Genomic DNA, 17,670 nt, shown 5'->3' on the forward strand with positions numbered 1-17,670 from the left:
TAAAACATTTGAAACATTTTCTGTATTTTTCTCTTCAGAAGTAGCTTTTAAGTGAATGTTACATTGAAAACGGTCCATACGAACAAGGCAGCATTTTCAAATATAGTTACCCTTTTCACTTATGATTAAGGCAGGTTTGACCAACTTCATTCATTTGAAATGGCAGCTCCGAACTTGGAAATACGCAGAAAAGACTTTCCAGTAGCAAATGGTTATCACAAAGTCCATGCATTTTACTCTGCACCTGAAGAGTAGCAGTTTTCAGATTAGATAATTGTGTCCCAGTCACAGGGTTTATTGACAGCTAAAACTAATAGTTATTTCCTGAAGCAAGAAAAAGAATACATTAGTATAACCTGAAGCAGTTCAAGTTCGAAGAATATTCACTGTGATTGCTTCCAAGGATATTACTCTTACTATAGTTGACAGTGAGTCAGAATTTTCTTGTCTAAGATTATTCATTTAATTGTTCATTCATTTCACAAATGATTTGGCATAACTCTATCCAAAAAACTTTGAAATAGAAGTAGAAATTTCGTACTAATGAATTGAATCAATGAGTTATTGGGACAGGCTTTAGATTTGTCTTTGAGCCTTCAAATAGCCACCTGGAAAATAGGAAAAATAGGGTTATAGAGTCTCATTATTAGGTAGGAGTAAGTACGTACATTCTGTAAAGAAAAACAAAACTAAGCCTAACTCTAAATTTTGAAAGAAATGTATGATGAGTTATTTAACATAGGGGCATTGAATGATGAATTGTCACTATGTAAGAATTTTTTCAGTGCAAGGACTGTAATGGATCTCATAGTTATGGCAACATTTTGTAATCTTCAGTGTTTACAAAAAAAGTTGTTGTATCCAGAAAGCAGATAATCGTCTTAGAATCCTATTGCTGATTCTAGGATATCATGAATTATAAGATGCAATACTGATTTAATAGAAGCTCTTGAGGGAAAGTAAGAACTGCTACATTGAGTAATTGTACATAGTAATGTATGTGAAAAGCTAAAATGTGAAAGTTAAGGAAATACAGTATATTATAGAAAGATGACCATCAAATATGACCAACATCAACATGTAAAGGAAGTGTTGAGAACTATGATGTGTGGTTTTTTTTTTTTTTTCCAAAAAAGAGCATCAAAGAAGTTTTTTTATTTTCCGTTGCTCGTCATTTCTAGTAAGATTAAACAGAAAACCTAGAAATCATAATTATCCAGCTGGAGAAACCCATCTTCTCGGGTGTGAAGATAATAATTGTATATGTGAACTTTGGTGTAAAAATGAAGCTACAAGACACATAGTGTGTGCATACATGACTGGTATACTCTAATACTTTTTAAGTGCATTGATGGATCTTTAAAAATGACTAAATACAAAAGTAATGAGTTCCTACATAGGCATCACAGAAATAAATACAAGTGTAGATGTATCTGAAATACAACATAATCAGTGGAATAAGATAACCACAATTAGTTATGAATATATTTAACTTTTGGTTTTTATGTAACTATAGTAGGAAGCAAAATGTATTACCTGAGCCTTTTGTTTTCTGTCTTCTTTTCAAGCTTCTTCCATTTTACCCTCTCTTGGAGAAGAGCTAAACGTTGAATGTTCTGTGCTTGTACTCTTACTGAGATTTTGTCAGAGTAGGACTATTTATTATATTTATTCTTTTGTGCCTCCTATTTTAAGGCACCTGTATTGCTTTTTCAAGTAGAGAGTTTTGCAAAAATGAGATAAATTTTTTTATTGAGGTCATAAAAATCACATAAGCCATGTGTTTCTCTGATCTGCAATTTTTTTTTTTTTTCTGTAATAGAGATCAAATCTTTGTACTTATCCAGCAAAAGCTAAGCTTCCATTGATTTGTTACATTGAGATAGTTTTCTTAAACCAAATTTCCTTGAATCGTATTCTTTGGGTTTACCTTCCGTTACAGACTGATACAATATGTTTAACATTGCTTCTAACTTTTAAGCTGTTTTGTTTCCTTAGTCTTTTGTATTGCTCGTCACTTTAAGGTTCTACAGTTTGAAATAGTTTTTAACATCATAGAACACTGTTGATATATCATTTCTTTATCACCTTCCCAAATATGCCTTTTATTTTTATGTACAAGGGCTCTTGGGAATGATTCTCTCAGAGGCTTAAGCTGTGCTTTGCCCTCCATGAGAACTGAAATTATTTGGTAAGCGCTTGCTTTCTTTTTAGCTTCTAATTTTTCCCTATTTTATTTTGTACATGATATTTGTTTCAAGGTCAAAGGTTCCGTTACAGTTACTATGATGAATCCCAGGGGGAGATTTATAGATCCATTGAACATCTAGATAAAATGGTAAGTCTTTCAGGTGTGGGTTTTAATGCTCTAAGGTGTTTTCTTTCATTTCAGTTTAGTGATTCAAGACTTAATATGTTGAATTATACAGTGGACTAATAATTCTTTCCCTACCTACCTAACTAAATGTGCAAAATATAGTTTATCATCATATGAATATTGATTATAAAAATAATCCCTTTTCTATTAGTTGAAATTTCCTTTATCTTTTTTTGATTAATGAGACTAAGAATAATTAGATTTGGATTTTAGATGCTATTTGGGGGAGTGTCTCAGGTTTAGGGAAGACAGGATACTAATGCCATTACTTATTTTTAAGCAGAAACAACCACAGCAAATTCTTAGTTTATTTTATTATTTAATTGTATCTTTTGGCCATTTGGATTTTCTGAAATGGTGTTTCATTTTGTTGTTTTATATATATAGAATTTAAAAATGTGATTGTATTCTTACATGGCCCAGGACTACAGTAGACATTGATCTTGCTGTCATTTTTCTTGAAGTAGTACAGTAGTCATAGTACTTGTTTTCATATTTAAAAAGTCATACAAATAATTTTTTTTTTTTTTTACCTAAAATAGAATATTAAATATAGCAGATATCTCACTGATTGGAACAGAATATTAAATATAGCAGATACATCATTAATTTGAACAGAATACTAAATATAGATGAATCTCTAATTTGAACAGAATATTAAATATAGCAGATAAATCACTAATTTGCTCTGACCTTTGACATCATTTTAGTTCCCTAGTCCTCAATTTGTCATCTCTAAGATAAGAGACTTGGAGTAGGTGGTCTCTATAAACTCCATCAGACTTTAAGCCTGTGATCTGTTAAAATCAACTTTACCCCTGTTTGAAAAGCCTTATGCATATGTTTTAGTACAAGAATATTTAGTCTAAAGTAGATAAAACATTTTAGTAAAGAATCTGGATCTAAAACTATAGCTGGGCTATTATCTTGTATATTTTATTAAAAGCAAAATGGAATGAATGCAAATTTAGTTACTTAGGAGATTTTATCATATTTAAATTTATCTTGTTACTTAGATCCAATTATGTCTGAACACTTTTGCTTTGGAATTTTGTTTGGATTTTAATCTACTGACTTTTTTTTTGCCTTTATGATGTTGTTGTTTCAGTCTTTAATTCTTTTCTGGCTTCTCCTTCTGATCTTATTCTTCTGAGGCTTAGTGCTCACTTGCCTCAGAAAACTTTTCTGGTTCTGTTGTCATTTATTTTTTTCATGTAGCAAGTGGTTAATGGGTGTCTAATGCGTGTCTGGTACTGTGTGAAGTATTGCAGATGTTAAGAAGAGAAAACATTGTTTCTCACTTCATGGAACTTACAGTGTAGTCATTGAACAGACTTAGAAGCTATTATGGTGTAGAGATGTAAGAGATATTTAGGACACACACTCTCCTTATTGTTCCATGAAAATGACATACATGTGCCTAGCTTAGGACTTTTGCCCTTTCTACACTCGACTGTCTCACTTACTCTGTGGCTTTGCTCTGCTTCAACTTCCCAATGGTACTGGCTGCCCTGTTTAATTTTGCATCATACCCATTTAGCATTCCCAATCCACTTAACCCTGCTGCAGTTTTTCTTTCAACAAACTAAATATTGTACTTATCACAGTTTTGTTAGGAAATTTATTTTGTTCTCTGACGTATCCAAAGTGCTTAGAGTCGTGAGTAGAACATTAGTAGGTGCTCAATAAATATTTTTCAAGTGAATGAATTAGTGAATATAATCTTCCTCCGTACATAATTAAATTAAGCAAATACCCTAACTGTAAAATGAGAAAGAAATAAAGGGAAAGTAATTTATAATAAACTAGTATATTTTTTAATAGTGTAAGCACCCAGATGCCAACTATATTAGGAGACATTATGAAGTAGTTAAATGCTTCCACATTGTATCATTAATATAACAGCTACCAATCCAGACCTAAACAGTTATTTTATATTTGTGACTCACATTGCTAAGCTGTGTTGCAGGGTGACTCGATTTCCCAAAATGGTGAATAATTCTTAGCAAAGTTGTAACCTAAACAAAATATAGCCTTCCCTCAGTTTACGTGATATGGAAATTCCTGGCGAATCTACTGTATATTAAAACCAGGCAAAACTTCTTAGTATTTATATATAAAATAGGGTTAAGGGTATAAAGAATTATACATGATTGTTTCATCTATGTGGACATGTCAGAGTGCTTTGGGATGAGAACAGTTATTTGTGTGGAGGACAGTCCTGTGTTAGAGGACAATCAGCATCCTTGGACCCCACTCACTAAATTTCCCAGTAGCATCTTCTAATTATTGGGACTTCGCAAAAATGTGCCCACAACTTTCCATTACGCCCCTATGGTAAACCGTCCTTCTATGACCCTACCCTACTTAAGTTTTCTTCTCAATATTAATTACTGTGTGACTTGTTATTTGTTGATTTGTTTGGTGATACCCTTCCCTATTAGGTTATAAGCTTTATGAGATCAGGATCTTTGTCCATTTTTTTTTTTTTTCAGCCTTTCACTGGGTACTAAATATATATAGTTATTGAGTGAATCAATGGAAGAATGGACAGGGTAGCGGTGAGAAATGAAGCTAGAGAATCTGGAGCAGGCTGTTTAAAGGGTATTAAATAGGAAAGTGATAAAATCAGATTGTATTTGAATAGATCACATAGCTGCTGTGTAGCAAGTAGGCTGCGTGGGAGGTCAGAAGAGAAATCAGCAGACCAGTTTGGTAATCCAGGTGACAGATGGTAATTTAGACAGTGGATAGGGTGGTGATGGTGGAAGAGAGGGACAGAGTGGATATATCCAGTGTATTTAAGAGATAGATTGATGATAGGACTTGGAGATTGCTTGAACTTGCTGAGGAAGGAAGTATCAAGGATAGCTTCTAAATTTCTGACTTATGCTGCTGGTTGCATGTTGGTACTATTCACTTAGGTTTAAAGCACAAGAAGATAGGACTGATGTTTTCGGAAGTAGGGAAATCATAAATCTATTAAGGATGTGTTATATTTGCTGTTGCCTTTAAGATATCCAAGTGGACATGTCAGTCAGGTAGGCATTTGGATTTTCATTTTGCTAGTTATTTTCGAGTGCACTTACAGTCCTAGGCACTGTTGGAGATATGGCAGTAAACACACTTGCTCTCACAGAACTTTTTTTCTAACAGGAGGAGATATATATATATATATATATATATATATATATATATATATTATATGTATATATATTATAAAGGTAAGGGTATGTATAAGTTAGTTTCCAATAGTGATATGTGCTATACAGAAAATATAGAAAGGGTTTTGAAATGGTAAATGATTTGAGTGATTGGTGACTGAGTGATTGTAGAAATACTTCCCTGAGGAGAGACATTACGCTGAGATAGTGATGGTAAGAAGGAGCAAACCAAATTCAGATCTGAGGAGAGAGCATTCTTGACAGAAGGAACTCCCTGTGCAAAGATGGGAAAGAGGCTGGTGTGTGAAGAAAAGGAAAAAAAGGACAGTGTTGCAGGAGTGCAGTAGGTAAGGCTAAGAATGGTACAAGCTGTGGCAGGAGGGACAGACAGAGAGCAGATAATGGAGGACTTTATATTCTAGGGTAAGAAATGTATGTAAGTACAAGGGGAAGTGAAAATGATGTAATCACATTCTTTTAAAGGTTATTCTGGTGGTTGTGTAGAGGATGGATTCTACATAAGGTTCAAGAGTAGTAATGATGGACATGGGCAGTAGTTGAGGGGAGAGATGATAGTAACTTGGACTAGGGTGGTATAAGTGGATATGGAAAGAAGTTGGTAGATTTGAGATCTCTTTAAGAAGTATTAAACAGAGCTTTGCTAAGGAATTAACTATATTGGCTTGAAGCCCAGAGAATAGGCCTGGAGTAAGTTTGAGAGTTCTAACAGGTAGATGGTAATCAGAGCCAGACCAGAGGTAAGACTGTCTACTATAGTAATCCTTAACCTTGTCTTTATAACCTAAATCATCCATGGAACTTTTTCAAAATAGACTTGCCCATACCTGCCCCAGGAGATCGCCTTTTGGTAGTATGGAAAGAGTCCTAACATCTTTTTACTCCTAAATTTGCTTTGTTAGGTGAATTTAAACTGTCTTACTATAGCCCCTAATCTGTTTAAGTAGAACAAAATTTCCTATTTATCTGTCTTCCCTTGTTTTCTATTCAGCTCTTTAAATCATTAGTCAACTTTAATTAAGCAACATTTAATTTTGCACAGGTAAGAATTTGTGAATCCATGAGTTGATGCTTTTAGCACAGAGATATGTTCTCCCCAAAATACTAGTTTACCCGGTGCTCTGAAGTCACCAAACATAGTGCCATTCTTTGGAACTCTCTAGAACTGTGGTCACATTTAAAAACTTTAATATTATTTACTATTCTATGTGTGTATATATATATATATATATATATATATATATATATTTATATATAAATATCCGTACTTAATTCTTTTAGTCTTCTTTTTTTTTTTTTAATTTTTAAAATGTTTTTATTTTATTTTTTGAGACAGAGAGAGACAGAGCATGAACGAGGGAGGGTCAGAGAGAGAGGGAGACACAGAATCTGAAGCAGGCTCCAGGCTCTGAGCTGTCGGCACAGAGCCCGATGTGGGGCTTGAACTCACGGACTGTGAGATTGTGACCTGAGCTGAAGTCGGACGCTTAACTGGCAGAGCCACCCAGGCGCGCCAATTCTTTTAGTCTTCTAATTCTATATTGATTGTTAGCTATTATTAAGAGAAGTAGCTTTGTTTATCTTTCTTGATGTATATTATCAGTTAGGCAGATAGACCTTGGTTTCTTACTTTGAGGCAGAGCAAAAAGAGTAACATTTATCCGTTGGCATCATTCTCATAATTCTCCTGAAATTGTTGCCTTCTCTGGTAGCTTCTAAGTCTTTGAAATTAGAACTTTTGTTCAAAAGTATATGTAGAACCAGTAAGCTTAAGATTGGCTTCTAAGTCTGCATCCAATTTACCATACTTTAGATGTCCAAAATCACCAGGGCATAATTTTTAAATTTTTATTTAAATAGACTGGGATACAATTACTGAATATTGAGTATTTGCTTCTTATTAATATGTTTGAATTTGATATTTGATTTGATAGTTGACTTGGAGTCTGATATTTGTGGTCCCTTTCTATTTATAGAATTTTTAAATGGCTCATAAGTGTTCCGTTCCTTTATTAGCGTGCTCTAAATTCAAGTTATAAGTCAATTCTGGGGGATTGGAGTAAATGGGTTGAAATAATCAGAATGGTTAGTTCCATACATATAATCACGTATGTATGTCTTTATGCATATATGTATATATGTACACTCACTGTTAGACTCTTATATAACCTGATTTTTAACTGATTTATATAACCAAATGGTGAATATCCCTCTGTATATTCCTTTTCCAAAGTGCCATTTTATGTTATAAATTATTTCATTCATTCGAGAACCATATTTTAGTTTATGTGTGCAATCTTTTGAGAGCAAATATAATTGGATGGTTCTCTAGATGTATTAGCAAATGTTAGCAATTCTGAATTGTAATTATTATGCCTTTTGAAGTTTGATAAAATGAAAAACTATTTATAAAATTTTAGGTACAATCTGTTCAAAATTAGTGTGTAATAAAGTTTTGGCTCTTTTTGTTATCAGGAAAATCTTGTTACATATAGTTACTAAAGTAAGTAAAAGGGTTTCTAGGTTCCAAAAACAGAAGAAAAACAGCTTTTCCTCTTATTGCAAAATAATTGTATCTCTAACATTTGAATATCTTGGAATTGAATTATGTGAAAAAGATATGTAAAGAAAAATATATAGGAAAATAAACTGGATCTTCCAGATGTTGTAATTGGGGAAAAAAAAGTAACTAGTTACAGGAGATATAGATTCTGGAAGTGTTACAATAGAATTGGCTCCTGATTATGTTTTTGGTAATTAGTACTTTGCAATTTCAGTAATCATAGTGACCAAAGCAGAACATACTTTAAGACATTGATTTTTGTGTACTTTGGAGATTATTTACTAGAAACATTAAAGATACATAAGTACATACATACATATTTTATATATGTCACATAACGTAATTTTTTTCTGTACCACTATTGATGTAGACCAGTGTGTCATTATGGACATTGCCAGCTTATTTATGATTCGGCAAAGAGGATCTGAAAGTGTCATTGTAGCCATCTTTGTAATGTATTTTCCTTCCAAATTTACTCGTAGTCCTTTCATTTAATTTGAACTTGAGCTACTTTTCTTCCTATTCTTTTGTAAGTGAAATTGTTCATATTTGTCTACTCCTATTCTTTCTTGAACTTAGGCCAAGGTTTTATAATATCTTCTTTTAAGAGAGCTATTTATTAGTATGTTGCTTCTTAGCACTGCTGTCTTTAGGGTGATTTTTTTCCCCCATAAAACTTCTTTCACTCTAAGATTTTATCTTGTCGCCTCTTACAGAAAGCAGAATATTTCCTTTTCTTACCTTGCCTCCCTAAATGTATACTCATCTCTCTAATATATATATATCCTTACTTTAGAAAATGAGGCCTCAATGATAATATGGGATTAATTATGTGTTTGTAGTAATAAAAAGACATGGTTTTAGTTCTTATGTCTTAAAGTCCTCTAAAAACGTTTGCTCCTTTTTTGTGTTTGTTACTTTAGAGGGAGATTGCTTCTGGGTGATAATATTTAAAACTAAATTAAATTTGGGACGCCTGGGTGGCTCAGTCAGTTACACATCCGACTTCAGCTCAGGTCATGATCTCCCAGTGCATGTGTTTGAGCCCTGCATGGGGTTCTGTGCTGACAGCCCAGAGCCTGGAGCCTGCTTCCGATTCTGTGTCTCCCTCTCTCTCTCTGCCCCTCCCCCGCTCCTTCTCCCCCCTCCCCCACTCTCTCTCTCCCCCCTCCCTCCCTCAAAGATAAATAAACATTGAAAAATTTTAATTTAAATTAAATATCATAGATAAACTTTTTTTAAAAGGGAAGATTTTTGTTGTCTTAATCAGAGTCCTGAATTTTCAGCTTTGTCAGTTAAAACTGTGTATTCAGTTTAGGATTGCCACTTGGGATTTGACATTACAGGCTTTTTTACTCATTACTTGGAGAGTCAGCATAATGATAGATTCCCTCTGCCCTTGTCCCCCCTCAAGGTAGAGAGTTAGCTTTCAGTCTGAGGATTTCTTGTTGAAGGCTGCTAAATTTCTCAGAAACCCACATCGTGATGGATATAGGCTTTTGGAGTTCATGATGTTTGTTTTGTATCTTAGATCCTCACTGTTTCATATTAGATTTAAGTTCATGCCAACAGATTCTCAATGTGCTAGGCCCTAGGCAAGATTCTCATCACCTGGACTTCAGATTCTTTGATCATATCTTCTAGTATTTTAGGGAATAGAAGATTAAGCATATTTGAGAAGCACTTAGTTTCTTCATCTTCTGCGAATTTTGGCAGTAGTATTAAATTAGCATTTTCATCTCCTTGGAATTTTGGTAACAGTAATTTAAAAATTGTTAGCATCAAAATATAAATATATACAAAAGAATATATGCCAATGTTCTCTATTACTTCATAGATATCCTCTTTCTCATCATTATTGCTGTTGTTTGCAATACTTTATGAATTTTCCAATTGGAGACTTTCACTCATGAGAAAAGCCTTATTTTTTCTCTGTATCCCTTTATAAAAGTGCATACCCTTTCACTATCTTTATTTGTCAGAGAATTGATTGTAATGGAATTGATTCTTGTCCTTGTAGGTATATAACACACTTTAGGGAATTAAAAATTTAATTTTAATCCCTTAGTTTTCATCATCTCAATTTTTTCTTTTCCCTTCTGTAATTTAACCATTATATCTTAATTTTGAACACGTTATTTAGTAGTGTCTTCTCTACATGTATAACTTTATATCTTTCTCTATGAAGCTTCTTGGCCAGCCATTTTGAATTCTTTGTCTTTAACAAATTTGAGCATTAAGTTTTCTTCTCTTTGAATTTTTCATGTCAATATATAAATGTGAGAAGTTTGTTCAAAATGTACATTAAGATTTTAATATTAAAACATATAACAGAACCTCAGTGTTGCCTAATTTGTTGATGAGTAGAATTCTATTTAAGGTAAGCTGTCCCAACTTCATCCAGAAACAATAAAAGTTCTCTCAAAATGTGTGTACCAGTTACAACTATGTGAGAGTATTTAAAGAATTGTTTGTATGTCTCTTATACTATATGAAGCAGAGTAAGTCAGTGAGAAAGAGCCTCATATTAGAAATTTAGAGGCAAGCTTTTAACTGGTTTTTTTTTTTTTTAATGCCTCAGTTTCTTCATCTTGTAGGAAGTTATATCTTGATTATCCATATGTATGGAAGAGATTTGTAACTCCATCTCTGCATTACTACTTGGTTTGGAAATATATTGTGTCATTTTCTTTGTACCAGAATCATGATACTAATTGTTTATCTTAGGTTTAAGTTTTTGTTCATATTTCTCTGAACTTGCACCATATGTCACTGGAGACTGTTGACCTGGAAGCCTCCTGGTCTGTAAGGGAAAACAACTTAGCACATTAAACACTGGTTGTGGACAGATCTGAGAGTGGCTAATTGATGTGCAGTCAATTGAAAGTTGACTACATACACACAACTATCTTTCAGATGTATTTGCAGGAAAGTGTGATGATGTTTATGAATGACTTGAATACGCTGAAAACAGGTTCTTTATAAAATTAAATTTTCATGCTGCCACTGCAGTACTTGTATGCAACCTACTGATCTACTGATTACTGTCATTTTTCAGATGAGTGTTCATCTGATTACTCTAGGTGCTTTTCCACTGCTGTTGTTTTAAAACATGTTGAAATATGATTTAAAAACCACACAAAATATAGCAGTTGATTCCCTGGTTAAACCACAATTTACATTCCTCTCAGAGTATGTTAGTCCAGTCTGTTGGACACAAATGTAAAATATTTTACCTGCATTAGAAAACAAGGTAAGGTAATTGGTGAATGAATGAGAATCAGTGATTTATTTGCTTTATTAAATGTGCTCTCTATTATTGTACTATGATCACATTATTTAAAGGCATTTGCAGAGTATGGAATTTAGTGTGAATAAGTGTCCAAGTCATAGTGGTTGTTTTAATAATATTAATAAGATTTTTGATTCTGAATTAAAATCTTAAATATAATGCATTATAGTTGAAGGTATAAAGAGAGAAAAAGATTTTTAACAACTATTCAAAGAAGGACGATTTTGCTTAAGCATTTATCTTTTATGAGCTTTAAATTAATTAAAATATGGTAGCTTTTTCTTAGTTTGTGCTATCTTTTTATCACATACTGATAATTCAGAATGCCTTGCATGTTATGTTTAAGTGTATGTTATGGAATTAGCTAAATTATAATAAACTTTTAATTATTTATGCCAGTGGCAGGAGAAATATGGTAGTTATGGGGAAAAACCAGCCATATGTCAAATTTAATTTTAGATTTTATATGAACATTTTCACAGCAGATTTACTTTCCTAAATATATTTATATAAGAAAAATATAAAATTGTGAAATGTTTGAGGATTGTGACCCAAGTCGTAACTGGTGATGGTGCTGTAGAAACATACCAGGAGGTCAGAAAAAACTAAAACTGAAGATTGGAAGTGTTCTGTTACTAAAGTATAGCTATTGTTTAGAGTTGACCATAATGAGATTACCTTTGATGAATGAGTTGGATATTTCACAAGGATTACTTAATGTATTTTCTTTACTTCTCTTTAACTAAAAAATTATGGTTTTTAGCTCTAAGTAACAGTTTTAAAATGTCATGAGAAAATAATAAATTATGTACCTTTTTCTTTGTCTTTCATCTTCTTTTTCTCTTCCTTTTTTAGGGTATGAGTATTATAGAACAATTAGACCCCGTATCTTTTAGCAATTACTTGAAGAAATACCATAATACTATATGTGGAAGACATCCCATTGGGGTGTTATTAAATGTGAGTATCCTTAGGAAGCCTTAATTTTTAACATTTGATCCTGTGATGTTTCAAAATATCTTAATTATTATCATCTGTGCTACCTTATTAGCATTGTTTTTAGGTACATATAATAAATATTCTTTTTAGTACACTTAAGATAATTTGGATTTCCATTATTTTGGTTACATGAATAAAGTTTTTACTGGAAGACAGGCCAGTGCTTTCTTTTAAATATCGAAAAATAATTAGAATAGAAGCCTAGTTTTTCTCTTGACTCACAGCCAATATGTTCTTTGGTAATAAGTAACCTTATTAATTTTTCGGTTTTATTTAATGTTCTAGACTCCATAAAAAATAAACAGAAGACTCTGTTCTTGAACTTCAGATACTCATAATTTAGTAACACAAGACAGATGGCATGTATATATTTTTCTCTTTATAACAATAATATTTCATGTAAAGAGTAGTAAGAGGCAGAAGTTTCAGGTAGTTGGATTTTTGAAAGAGATAATAACAATAATTTTTCCTCTAATAAATAAAACAGTATGGCATTCCTGAAAGAAAATGTGAGACTTTTTAAGAAAGAAGAAAGTGTATATACTCAGGAATGAGAGGAGGAAGCAATAATGTGTTCATTGTTTGGAGAGGCAGAGAAATCACGGAGAAGGTAATGTTAGTCTAGAACAGGGTAGGGTAGGACCTTGAAGTCCAGTTTCGTTTAGTGTGATTTGATTTAGTACATTGTGGATTTTTAGGAATGGTTTTCTCTTAAGCAGTATTGGCTGGAAGAAGAGCCTGTTCAGGGCTTTAAACTAATTCTTGAAATTTAAACTAGGTAAGCTGCACTAATTTCCTAAAGTCTGAATTGGAGCAAATAAAATTTTAATGAAGTAAATGATGAACTAATCCACAATTAAAGTAAAAATCCTGGTTTACCTCTTAGGTTTAGAACTTAATTTATATATGTATTTCACATTTCGTCAAACTTAGACAAAGAAGAGACTCCAGTATTTCATGACAGAAGTGGCTCCGATTTGGTTTAGAGAAAAGAGAGGTATATTTTTCTTGAAAGTGGCCTTATTAAATATAATAAAGGTAGGGTGAAAGATGACTGATACTTATCAAGAAGCTAGGTTAGTAGAAGTTCTTTGAGAGAATGAAATAAGGAGTCCTCTGTTTTACCTATTTAATATGTGACAAGATATTCAAGAAACAAATCAAGAGAAGAGTAAAGAATCTAGGCTTCAGCTGTGAAGCGGACAAAGTTAAGCCACCAACACATTCAAAGAGTACTCACTTTTTTATTATGAGGTCTGTTGTAACTAATTTTTTTTTCCCCCCCAGGCTATCACAGAGCTCCAGAAGAATGGAATGAATATGAGCTTTTCCTTTTTGAATTATGCCCAGTCAAGCCAGTGTAGAAACTGGCAAGACAGTTCAGTGAGTTATGCAGCGGGAGCACTCACGGTCCACTGAAGCTCTGAATCCTCAGGGATGCCACCTGCACATACTCATTCTCTGTCCGGGGTCCCAGCCTAGCCCTTACCAAGATACTGGTCCTGGTTTGGGGGGATTCTGAAACCTCAAACTAATAGAACTTTCTTCTCTTCTTTTCTAGTAGGTGTAGTCCTTCCTTAATTTCAACTCATTAAAAAATGCTTTATAGTTTAGGGCAGTGGAAGGAAGGCTGGCATCAAAATATTTTGATCAAAAAAGATGGCAATGTAAAGGCCCAGTTGTGGGAGACAGTTTTTTTGAGAGTAACTTGTAAAGCATTTACCATATCCTAAATTTGCACTCTTTGCAGACTTGTGCACATATATTCCGCTTTCAGAATAGTTTTGCAAATTGTACACAAACAAACAAAAAAGGGTGGAAGCTTTTTAATAAAGAAATTGCATTTATAAATGATCTGTATTAGAATATAATAAATCTCCAGTTATAGTCAATTACTACCCGTGTTGTACAACAGATACCTTCTATTTTAGTTGCTAATAAAGGGCTACACAACTCAAAATAGTCTGATTTAAACTTATTGCTCTGTGGTACATAAGAAAATTGTTTTTTTATTAATTCCATCTCAGAATTTTTATGTTAAAAGTGGTAAACTTCAGCTCATGTAGAGATATGTTAGGATGTATTTTATTTTTTACATATTTATGTGATTTTTTTTATCACAGATAGAATCATATTTTAAAGTTAGCTTTTAAAATTACATATAGTTTGCCTTTTTGTGTGTGACATCACTTTGTGTCATTACTATATTGTAACGATATAAATTCAAGATTGGTAAAAGAATGTAGATGTAGTCCTTTCCTTCAAAGATTGTGTTTGATAGGCACTAGTCTGCAAATGAGGAAATGTTGAAGAGTATTCTTAGTGATTTTTAAATCATTGCAGACCAAACACTACTGCTATGCCTTTGTAGTGCTTTTAAGCAGTTTGACTCTCTATTTGAATTTATAGCAAGAAATCATTAACAATAACAAAAACAAAAAAAGCCACTGGATTTTCGTACAGTTCTACAAATTTTTTTGTCATGATTTTTGGTGCGGCTCTTCCAACTAAAATAATGGTATGGTGTTGTATTTCTTTTTTTAGCATAGACCATTCCTAGTCACTTCGGGGGGAAAAATATATAAATATATATAATTTGATTAGTTAATTATTGGCCACCATGCATGTATTAGATTATACCTGTTTCAGTATAACACTGGGTATCTACATCACACTGGAGAGCATTTGTATCTTCAGTCTTATGCCGGAATAGCACAATTTTTAGATGCCTTGCACCAATTTTATTTAAAGATTTGCATTTCTTAGTTACTAAATATCAACTTTCTATACTCAAGAATTGAGAAAAAATAATGTTTCGGATTCAAAACTACCCACCTATATGTGTATGGAAATTATACTTGTACACGTTAATGATTTATTTCCCATCACTTAGGTATACTTTTGAGTACCATAAATATTTATTCCTTATTTATTATACAGACTATAAACATTTTAAACTTGACTACAGAGTGCATTTTTATTTTCTGAGTATAAAATGGATACATGATTATTATAGAAACTTTAGAAAATACTGAAAAGGATAAAGAAGAGAAAAAAATTGTCTGCAACTTCACTATCCAGAGATAACACTGTTAATATTTTTTGTATTTCCTCTCAGTCTTTGTCTATGCTATTTATATGTATGAGTGTGTATATGTGTTTGTGTGTGTGCATAATAACAAAATTGAGATTATATTGACCATATAGTTGTATATCCTACTTTTTATAACTTCCTAAGTACTCCCCCATATCTTGGAAAGTGTGATTTTTAAAAAATGGCTGCCTAATATTTTATTGTATGAATATATACCATAATCGAACCAGTTCTCTCTTTGGATATCAGATTGTTTCTAGTATTTCACAATTATAAATAATAGTGGGATGAACATCTTTGTATGTGAAATTTGAACTGTATATTTGACTAGTTCTTAAGGATATATTCATGGGAGTGGGATAATTGGTTTAGATGGTGAGAACTTTTTAGGCACTTTAAAATATGGCCAAATTACCCTTCAGAAAGTTTGTACCAAATTAGCAATACATGACTACCCATCATACTTCCCCTTCTCCACTATTGATTATTATTTTCTAAATTTTTGACAATTTGTTAAGCAAATAATTGGTTGTACTTTTGATCATTCTAGTAAGAGTGGCTTTACCGTGAATACATTTTTTTTTTCCTTCTGTGATTTTGTAATTGATTGATTAATAGAAAACATGAGAGGATTGCTTAGCTTGAGTGGGTGACACCCCTGTGAATATGTTTACTGTGCGTTTGAAACTCTGGAATATTTCACCATCACTCTACCCTTTCCTAGAATATGAGCATATCTTTCATACTCAATTATGAAGTAGAAAGAGTTCCAAACTGGTAGTTGAGTACTGGATTCTAGTTCAGTCTGTGCCACTGTTGAGTTCTCTTACCATAAATATTTTGTGTTCTATTGAGACATTCTCATCTGTAAAATGTGGATGTGATCTTTTAAGGACGTTTTAGTATCAAAGTATTTTAGTGTTGGGACTATTCTTTAGAGATTCTGGTGTCACTTAAATGTTAAAAAGCTACATGATTAAATTAGATTAGAAGTTTTATCTAATTTCAACTCTGCATACATAAAAATGAAAGTCTTAACACAAAAGGGAAATTAATTTGCATAATTCAATACAGTTACTATTACCTAAATAATAAGCTTTTCTACTTTAAGTGCCTTAAAAGTGTTTTGTATTTGAAATCTAAAATGTAAAGGAAATTATTATGTAGTTCTGTACAGTTTCTTCTTTATTATGTACTTGTGAGTTATTTGCAGCAACTTTTTTTTTAACCGTAGATTGCACAGAGCAGTATATTCATGGATTCTTCACTATTCTGCTAGTGAGGCGTTGGGAAATGTATGTTAAAGATTAGCTCAGTGAGCAGGTAAGTAAATGCTTTGTCTTGGGTGGGCAACAAATCTTCATACAGAGTAGGATAAAGGACTATTCAGATATCCCAGTGTTTATATTTAGATACTCCAGTGTGGGTGGTATGTCCAGAGTTAGTCATTGATTATTGTTGCAGGTCACAAATTTTTCTTTGGCAGTAAATAGTTTATTGCCCTAGATTAGACGTTGGCAAATGTTTTGTGTAAAGGGCTAGATACTAAATTTTGGGGGTTTGCAGGCCATATAGTCTCTGTCCCAACTATTCACCTTTGCCACTTGTAGCACAAAAGCAGCCATAGGCAATATGTATGTGAATGGATGTGGCTCTGTTTCACTCAAACTTTATTTACACAAAAATACAGCTGGATTTGGTCCATGGGCCATAGTTTGCTATCCCCTGTCCTAAATATTGTAGTTTACTTGTATTTCAAATATTGGTCAGTAATTTAAACTGCAACAAATGATTTTAAGTTTATATTATCCCAAATCTCTCTTAATTTGATGTAGTCTACATGGCTGGGTTTGAGTGTTATGCAGAATTATAAAGATAAGTAAGGAAGTGGGTAAAGGAAACTGGGAGGTCTTAGGAGCTAGTGTTAAAACACTTTGAAGCCCTTTCATTTGCTGAAGTCCATTGAGAGTTTTGCTTTGCTACCAAAAATTAAGAGTGATGAGTGGAGGTTGTGACTGGTTGTTGCAAATTATAGAAATTATTTTAAGCCCTTGGCTATGTAGATGGTATTAGAAGATGGATGAGATGAACCTTTTACCTGAGTATTCTAGGCATAGACCAATAATTTAAGAGATATGGTAAGATGTGACTCTGTTTTGTGAC

At 32.8% G+C, this 17,670-nt stretch overlaps 1 protein-coding gene across 4 annotated transcripts in view; it reads left to right on the forward strand.

The window, feature by feature from the left end:
• The window catches only part of MEMO1 (mediator of cell motility 1), a 125,262-nt gene extending 109,160 nt beyond the window's left edge, over positions 1-16,102 (forward strand). For all 4 annotated transcript variants that reach the window (XM_042982215.1, XM_042982214.1, XM_042982213.1 and 1 more), the window contains 3 exons: positions 2,262-2,338; positions 12,270-12,374; positions 13,701-16,102. In XM_042982215.1, coding sequence (XP_042838149.1) covers positions 2,262-2,338; positions 12,270-12,374; positions 13,701-13,832 — 314 coding nt within the window. In that variant the 3' untranslated portion in view covers positions 13,833-16,102. The remainder of the gene's footprint in view (positions 1-2,261; positions 2,339-12,269; positions 12,375-13,700) is intronic.
• Positions 16,103-17,670: the final 1,568 nt, after the last annotated feature.

The sequence above is a fragment of the Panthera tigris genome, chromosome A3, assembly GCF_018350195.1.
Source record: "Panthera tigris isolate Pti1 chromosome A3, P.tigris_Pti1_mat1.1, whole genome shotgun sequence".
Lineage (NCBI taxonomy): Eukaryota > Metazoa > Chordata > Mammalia > Carnivora > Felidae > Panthera > Panthera tigris.